Here is a 9,558-nt window from a genome sequence, read left to right on the forward strand (position 1 = left end):
ACTTTTAGGATGCATCGGGATTCCATATCTTGGTAGTTGTGCTCCTCTGATGGCCAAGGGTTTACCGAGAACTCAAAACTGCATAGTTCATCCGATCGGCATCCGTCTCAAGTCATCCGCGTTGGTCAATTCCAGCTTTTCATTTTCCCACTTGTAATAGCAAAAGGCTCCGGATACGAAGACAAATTGAAGCTCACATCAGCAGGTGATTAGACTAGCAGAAGAAAGTAAAGTTCACAGAAAGTTCACAGCATGATCAGGGAAGGGTTTCATCCGAGATTTCTCCGGAAAATAGTAGGCTTCAATAATACACTAAAGGTGAGTCGTCTTCTCAACAATTCGTTTTTTTTTTTAGCTAAACCATTGCAGACGTGAAAGAGTCACCAAATTGTGTGCATGACCCCCGAACACTGAAAAGTGCCGGGGAGTCGTGGAAAACCTTGCAAACTACATTCTTCCTAAATTCCACGATATCCTGAAGAGTCGGAAAAAAACTGAGACCATGCCGGAATCTCACAATTAACTGTGCGGTTGCAGTTACAGGTGGTCGAAACCGCGAGGTAGAAAAAGCAGCTTGGTGGGATAGAGTTATCACATGCGTGGAGGATGAAAATGCAGTTGGGGACAGGTGTGGCAAATCATGATTGTCACACGGTGTAATATAGTTGCGTATCTTAATATAAAAATAAAAAGATGCTATCCGTATTAAACCAAGTAGTGAGTGCAAAGGGTTAACACATATCTTTTTGTAACACATAAAATCTGTAAATACTGTCAAGTGCTCATACTTCGGACAGTTTTGAACTTATACCTTTTAGTATAGCAATCATGTTTTCCATTTGAACTGCGTACGTATTCTATTTTTAGATATTCCTTAAATATGTCCTCTGCTTCTTTCACGAACCCTTTCTCATTTCCAGCATGAGTGATGATAAGTCTGGATCCCTTTCCTGTTGGGGCTTTCAATCCAGTTGAGAGACCAGACAGAAATGCCTTTTTTGGCCTCTTGATGAAAGTGTCCTGCCACACTGTTTGTTTTGTGTGGTCAAAATTCACCCAGGTTTCATCAGTATAATAAATGGTTCTGCCTTCATTTCGGTAGTGACGAATTTGTCGTAAATACTTGCGTCGCCACACTTGGATATCTTCCCTTTCAATGAGCGTGAAATTCCTCGATCTCTTCTTATAGACAAATACTAAGTCCTGCATTAACCTCCTTGTCGTGTCGAGCGTCAAATTTGGAAGGTCAGCATCTTCGTTAACAATCTTCATGACGTTTGCCGCTGTTGGAATTTCATTTCTTTTGAAAAATAAGTGAACTTTCCTCCGAATTGCAGACAGAACAAAGTAATCAAACTTCTGAAGACGCGTTGCTTTGCCTTTTCTTGCAGGCCTTTTTTCCCCAGGTGTAGAAAAAGAACCGTTGATGTTAAACTCTTTTCGCATTCGTAAGATGTTGTGACTTGAAACTCCTGTTAAGTCCGAAGTTTTATTCAAAACATCACGAACGGCATCGTTGGGATTCCACTCTTGTAACTTATGAAACACATTCATAACTATTGTTTTTGCTGAGCTTTTCAAAACACTAACTTGCTTGTAAGGTTGGAAAACGTAATTAAACCTCGGAGTCGATTCCATCATAATCAATGAAACTTTCAGAAAGCCAATTTTCTAATCATCTTCCAGAAGATGCCTAAGAAGAAAAATTTTAAGTTTACTCATGAAGTTAATAGTTTGAAGCAACACCAATCCTCGAAGAACAAGAGACCCCTGTTTCATTTCTAACATGGGGGTGTACGTCGCTATATAGCAGCCTTTTGGCTAATTCGACAAAGATTTCGATTGCTTCATGCAGAGGGGTATTTCCTCTGCAATCGTGTATATCGTTGCTCCTGTCGGCATCCAGCAACATCTCATGGCATCCCTGTGGTACGCCTTGTGAAAATTGCAGCACATAAACTGCAGAAAATTAAAATCAACAATAACTAAATTAATACATGTTGTATAGAAAGATACTGCTGTTGAGATATGACGTCATCAGTTGCTACCATGGAGATCTCTTTAGTCGGTTGCAAACTGCGGTCCGAACCTCACTAAATATTGGTAGAGCAGGTAAAACTTGATTTTGAGCTCAGAAGCTGTCCCAAAACTGAATCGTAATCTCCCTCCTCTCCCCCGCCTTTCTTACATTGAACACAATGTATTCAAAGTAACTCGGGTAACGTGTTATTTCCTCATATTTTAAGTCCCGGATATGACCTATTCTCGAGTAACCGGGCTAAGGATGCTACCGTTTTTCTCATGATGCAGTACGTTGTTCCCCCTGATCTAAGGACGGATGTGCGTCTTATTCTCTGCATTTCTGTATCATATTGTGATAGATATCTGCCAAGGTATACTATCTCCCTGTGTTGAATGTTAATTTTGGAGAAATTAAACCTAATCTCTCTCCGTGCACACATCTGCAGGATAAAGCTTCTATTGTCCCCCCGTGCATGGAGACGATATACCCATGTTTATTCCGTACATGGTGTACGTCGCTATATAGCAGCCTTATGCTGCTTCGACAGATACTTTGACTGCTTCATGCAGAATGGTATTTCCGCTGCAATCTTGCAAATAAATCATGATCTCTCTCAATGCACACATCTGAAGGATAAAGCTTCTGCTGTCCCCCTGTTCGTGGAGAGGATATACTCCTGTTTCATTCCTATCATGGGGTGTATGTCGCTATATAGCAGCCTATTAGCTAATTCGACAGAGATTTTGACTGCTTCATGCAGAGGGGTATTTCCTCTACAATCCTGCATATCGTTGCCGCTGTCGGCATCCAGCAGCATCTGTATGGCCTCCCTGTGGTACGCTTTGTGAAAATTGAAGCACGTAAACTGCAGAACACAGTGTAATGGGGTTCGCCCCTTAAAGTCTTGGCAGCGGGTATTTAGCCACTCGTAAGCAGGTGGCCATTGTTTTCACTTGCTCCTTCCTGACTGCAATATTGACTGTTGGGTTTCCACCTGGGACTTCGTTGCACTCTAAGTCTTTTCCTGTAATTTACATGCACTTAAAAAAAAAAAAAAAGATGAGATTTTTTTTCCTTCATAATGTTTTGACAGTAAAGTTCGTATCAAATATGCGAAATCCGTAATATCATGCTCAGCCTTTTTTTTCACTGTTTAATTATTATAAAACAGTTTGAGAAGAAAAAAATTAAAATCACCAATAACTAAATTAATGGATGTTTTATAGAAAGATAGTGCTGTTGGGAACTGACGTCATCGGTTGCTACCATGGAGATCTTTTTAGTCGGTTTGCAAACTGCGGTCCAAACCTCTTACTAAAAATTGGCAGAGCAGGTAAAACTTGATTTTGAGCTCAGAAGCTGTCCCAAAACTGAATCGTAACCTTCCTCCTCTCCTCCGCCTTTCTTAACTTGAACACAATGTATTCAAAGTAACTCGGGTAACGTGTTATTTGCTCATCTATTAAGTCCCGGGTAGACCTATTCTCGAGTAACCCGGCTAAGGATGCTACCGGTTTTCTCATGATGCAGTACGTTGTTTCCCCTGATCTAAGGACAGGTGTGCGTCTTATTCTCTGCATTTCTGTATCATATTCTGAGAGTATGCCTTGGCAGATATCTATCTCCCTCTGTTGAATGTTAATTTCGGAGAAATCAAACCTGATATCTCTCCGTGCACACATCTGCAGGATAAAGCTTTTATTGTCCCCCCGTGCATGAAGAGGATATACCCATGTTTATTCCTTACATGGGGGTGTACGTCGCTATATAGCAGCCTTAGGCTGCTTCGACAGATACTTTGACTGCTTCATGCAGCGGGATATTTCCTCTGCAATTTTGCATATCGATTCTACTTATTATTATGAAACAGTTGGAGAAGACAAATATAAAAATTACAAATAGCTAAATTAATACATGTTTTATAGAAATATACTGCTATCTTCACCTCACGGTACCCATGAACTGTAACTTTGCCAGTGTGAGAGCACACTACATCCATTAATGAGCATTTACTTTGTTTTTTATATAAAATGCATTCAAATGAGGATGAGAAAAAGCAATGTCCCATATTCGGAGATAAGAATGAATTTATTAAAAAAAAATAATTCGTCAATTTTGCCAAAGCCTTGATTTAAATTAGATTCTTAATTTATCTCGTTGCAAACAAACATATTTCACCTGTTTTCTGTTCCTCAGTATATAGCAGTTCTTGCAACTTTTAAAGTGTTGGGGCCATTCCACCCTCACGTGCAGGACAAAAACGTGCTTAAATTTCATTACCATTCTGTCATATCTCTTAATATCTTAATGTAACAGGGGTAAGCATTTTTTTAATCTTTATATTCGATACAAAGATACTCCTGACACAGTTATATTTTATGAAACGATTAAGTATTTAAAATTTATTTACATGCGTCACGTGCGGAACATCCAAAGTCGATCTCTGATAACTTGCTTATAAATAAGCTAATATTTTTGCTCTATTAATACAGCAATGACGGAACAAATTGTAGATTTTGAAAGTTATGGTTCCAATGTAAAAGCAACATATCTCAATAGATTAGAAATAATTGTTTAAACCATTAAAAAAAACACGTTTTTGCCCATTCCATTGCAAATTGTCATTTTATCCCGCCCGTAACGGTTCCTATATTTCATAAAAAAGAAATAATTTTTGAAGAAAGTTTTTGCTTAAAACGTCACACATGCGTTTGTGATTTCTTACGCAACAAAATTTTGTTCATCATCCTTTTAAATTTTTATTTTGTATGAAATACATGAAGCGTCACTTGCGGGACAAAAATACAGTTTTCCATGGAATGGCCCGTTGTGTTCTTCATACCCAGCTTCTGACAATAACTCATAATTTTCACAAGAGGATAACAGAATTTCTTCTTTGCATGCAAATTAAGAATGACACTTCACCATTAGCGTTCCAAGCTGAACACTTGGCTGCCAGAGCTGCAAGTATCCAAACCGATGACAGTGATCCTTTTGAGGATATTAAAAACGCCATTTGTGAATGTCTTAGCACACATTGGCAGCAGAACTGGAATCTTGAAACACAAAACAAATTGCATTCGATCCAGCCCTCGACTACAGGTTTCAAATCAATGCAGCTTACCAGGAGAAAACAAGTTTTATTAACTCGACTACACATCAGTCATACCAGATTCACCCATAAGTACCTCTTATGTCGTGAACCAGTTCCAACATGCATTACATGTAATGTAAATCAGACAGTGTTGCACATTTTAAGTAACTGCCCAAATTTTAACTAAATTCGTTTTAAATATTTTAATTTTTTAAATCCACCTTTGAAGGAGTTGCTGGGGGACCCACCCCATCGCAATTTGTTCTCCTTCCTCCAGGAGATAGGTTTCTCCTTTTTAATTTAGTGTTTGTGCCGTCAAAATGTGATTTTGTCCTTTCTCTTGTTAAGCAAGGTTATTGTCAACCTATTGTTTTATCCATTTAAATGCTTCTAATATTTACATGTTCTTCACTACTTATTTTGAAGTAGTGAAGTTTTATACCTTTTACCTCAAAACAAGTTTACTTTTACAATGTCATGACTTCATATACATAATATTAAATAAATAAAACGTTTGGCGCGGTATAGCCCTCAAGGGCTCTTGTGCCATTAAAATTAAATAAACCAACAACCAACCAAGCTGAACACTGAAAAGTAATGGATAGTTGCCATACTCTTAGAAATGCTTTTAAAATTGCAATTCATACTAGCGTGCTTTTTACAGTAGGTGTGTTTTTTTCATACCGCATGCGCCACTAATGAATTAATAGTCCAAACTTAGTCATTCAGTCGGCATAATGCAACATGTGATAGTGTTTATTGGTTATATTTATAGAAGGAAATAGTTCTTTGAATTTTTCATGATATTCTATAACAAGCTCATCAAGATAACAGGCGATACCTTGAGTAACAGCAGGTGCAACTTTTTCCATTCTTACCAAAAGAACCTGTTAGTCTTAATTTTGTCGAAAATGATGAAAGGAATTGCTCTTATGAGGCGCTGTTTATTTGCTTTTAAGTGTGGTCTTTTATATTATAAGTGGAAGATTTAGTTACATTTAGTGATTTGTTTTTTCTCTCGTCAAGGCCATGTTTGAAAGCATGAATTCGTTTCTTTAATAAATGCATATTTAATGAATTAACGGAATCAACAAATAAAATTTGATTAAGTTTCTTCTTTAATTCCAATTGAGCAACACTTTCAAGCGAATCGTGCATAGCATCGAAGCAAAAGTTTTCAGTGGCATGATTGTTTAAATTTTTTTGAACATATTGATGGTGCATTGCTTATCATTCAGATTCTAGGATTTTAGTCACGTTTACTTTTGTCATATACTGACTTAATATTTATGTAAACAATTTAAACTAAATAATCGTTTTGCGTAGTATAGCCCTTAGGGCTCTTGCGCCATTGAAGATAAATAAACCAACCAACCAACAATTTTAATATCATCCATGAATGGCTTTAAAACTGGAGAAAATCCAAATTCCTTAAATCTGATGAGAGACAGAGGGGTAGTTAGTGGGTATTTCTTAAATTGGAATTAAACTTTTATGTTACATTGAAAATCGGGATGTAAAAGGCTACAAGTTCATGAGTTATTTTTGATCCAAGCGGGTTGCATATTTCTTGCATAATGCAATTGAATCTGCAATGAATCAGGGTAACATTGGAGAAAAGGATTTGTGGCGAAAATATCACCATCTGAATAATTTCTTAATATTTCATCATTAGATTTAACTGACTTATTAAAAATAAAAGCAAACATATTTTTTTCAAACTACACTTCAATGGGAAAATTGTCTACTATTTTACAGAATACATATATTTTTTTAATGTGAAAAGTGTTTGCTATTTTATAGTATTTTATTTTGCATGTGAACATTTTCTATATTTTTATTTTCATCATTGGATTTGCCCATTTCCAAATATTGAGAAAGTTACATATTTATAATGACATAACTTCCTCAACACTGGACATATCTTCTGAAGCAGTGTCAGTTGATTCGAGATCAAAATTTATTATAAAGTTCTCAACTGTAGAGCCACTCATTCCATCAAGCTCCCACATTAGCTCTTCCTTTATAATGTGGCTAACACAGTTCTTCCAGGTTTCAGCAGAGACATTTTTAATGGATTCCTTTTTTGTGAGTTCTTCCATTTTTTCTTTAAATGTCTTATTTTCTGCTGCCACCTTACCTTTCACTACACTCCATATATTTTCAATAGGATTTAGTTCACAGTGGTAAGGCGACATTCTCAAAACCGTGTGTCCATGAAGTGCCGGTAACTTATCTACTCGGTATTCTTCATACATGCTACGGGAATTGGATACTAGATTTAAAAGTTCATCTTTAAGCATGTCCGAGTTCCAGGCGATATTTTTAGATGTTAGCCTACGCCTAATATCATCTTTTTTGGTGGAGGTATTAGGGATGGTTTCCACATAAACGCTATGGTAGGAAGCATTGTCCATTACTATAATACTGTTGGGGTTTAGATGAGGCAGCAATTTATTTTTAAACCATTTTTCATAGTAGTCTCCATTCATTTTCTCGTGGTAATCCCTTTTGCTTTTTTTTTTTTTTTTGCCCTAAATATGTCCTCTGCTTCTTTCACGTACCCTTTCTTACTTCTAGCATGAGTGATGATAAGTCTGGATCCCTTTCCTGTTGGGGCTTTCAATCCAGTTGAGAGGCCAGACAGAAATGCCTTTTTTGGCCTCTTGATGAAAGTGTCCTGCCACACTGTTTGTTTTGTGTTATCAAAATTCACCCAGGTTTCATCAGTATAATAAATGGTCCTGCCTTCATTTCGGTAGTGACGAATTTGTCGTAAATACTTGCGTCTCCACACTTGGATATCTTCCCTTTCAATGAGCATGGAATTCCTCGATCTCTTCTTATAGACAAATCGTAAGTGCATTAACCTCCTTGTCTTGTCGAGCGTCAAATTTGGAAGGTCAGCATCTTCGTTAACAATCTTCATGACGTTTGCCGCTGTTGGAATTTCATTTCTTTTGAAAAATAAGTGAACTTTCCTCCGAATTGCAGACAGAACAAAGTAATCAAACTTCTGAAGACGCGTTGCTTTGCCTTTTCTTGCAGGCCTTTTTTCCCCAGGTGTAGAAAAAGAACCGTTGATGTTAAACTCTTTTCGCATTCGTAAGATGTTGTGACTTGAAACTCCTGTTAAGTCCGAAGTTTTATTCAAAACATCACGAACGGTATCGTTGGGATTCCACTCTTGTAACTTATGAAACACATTCATAACTATTGTTTTTGCTGAGCTTTTCAAAACACTACCTTGCTTGTAAGGTTGGAAAACGTAATTAAACCTCGGAGTCGATTCCATCATAATCAATGAAACTTTCAGAAAGCCAATTTTCTAATCATCTTCCAGAAGATGCCTAAGAAGAAAAATTTTAAGTTTACTCATGAAGTTAATAGTTTGAAGCAACACCAATCCTCGAAGAACAAGAGACCCCTGTTTCATTTCTAACATGGGGGTGTACGTCGCTATATAGCAGCCTTTTGGCTAATTCGACAAAGATTTCGATTGCTTCATGCAGAGGGGTATTTCCTCTGCAATCGTGTATATCGTTGCTCCTGTCGGCATCCAGCAACATCTCATGGCATCCCTGTGGTACGCCTTGTGAAAATTGCAGCACATAAACTGCAGAAAATTAAAATCAACAATAACTAAATTAATACATGTTGTATAGAAAGATACTGCTGTTGAGATATGACGTCATCAGTTGCTACCATGGAGATCTCTTTAGTCGGTTGCAAACTGCGGTCCGAACCTCACTAAATATTGGTAGAGCAGGTAAAACTTGATTTTGAGCTCAGAAGCTGTCCCAAAACTGAATCGTAATCTCCCTCCTCTCCCCCGCCTTTCTTACATTGAACACAATGTATTCAAAGTAACTCGGGTAACGTGTTATTTCCTCATATTTTAAGTCCGGGATATGACCTATTCTCGAGTAACCGGGCTAAGGATGCTACCGTTTTTCTCATGATGCAGTACGTTGTTCCCCCTGATCTAAGGACGGATGTGCGTCTTATTCTCTGCATTTCTGTATCATATTGTGATAGATATCTGCCAAGGTATACTATCTCCCTGTGTTGAATGTTAATTTTGGAGAAATTAAACCTAATCTCTCTCCGTGCACACATCTGCAGGATAAAGCTTCTATTGTCCCCCCGTGCATGGAGACGATATACCCATGTTTATTCCGTACATGGTGTACGTCGCTATATAGCAGCCTTATGCTGCTTCGACAGATACTTTGACTGCTTCATGCAGAATGGTATTTCCGCTGCAATCTTGCAAATAAATCATGATCTCTCTCAATGCACACATCTGAAGGATAAAGCTTCTGCTGTCCCCCTGTTCGTGGAGAGGATATACTCCTGTTTCATTCCTATCATGGGGTGTATGTCGCTATATAGCCGCCTATTAGCTAATTCGCCAGAGATTTTGACTGCTTCATGCAGA

At 37.7% G+C, this 9,558-nt stretch overlaps 1 protein-coding gene across 1 annotated transcript; it reads right to left on the minus strand.

Annotated features, from left to right (window-relative positions):
* Positions 1-7,006: 7,006 nt before the first annotated feature.
* Positions 7,007-7,534, minus strand: LOC129230195 (uncharacterized). Its single transcript, XM_054864596.1, has one exon. It carries the CDS (start codon positions 7,532-7,534, stop codon positions 7,007-7,009), a length of 528 nt encoding a protein of 175 aa, XP_054720571.1.
* Between the last annotated feature and the right edge of the window lie 2,024 nt (positions 7,535-9,558).

Source organism: Uloborus diversus, chromosome 9, assembly GCF_026930045.1.
Source record: "Uloborus diversus isolate 005 chromosome 9, Udiv.v.3.1, whole genome shotgun sequence".
Classification (NCBI taxonomy): domain Eukaryota; kingdom Metazoa; phylum Arthropoda; class Arachnida; order Araneae; family Uloboridae; genus Uloborus; species Uloborus diversus.

Coding starts and splice junctions, on each gene's coding strand:
- LOC129230195 (XM_054864596.1), bottom strand. CDS start 7,534: ATGGACAATGCTTCCTACCATAGCGTTTATGTGGAAACCATCCCTAAT.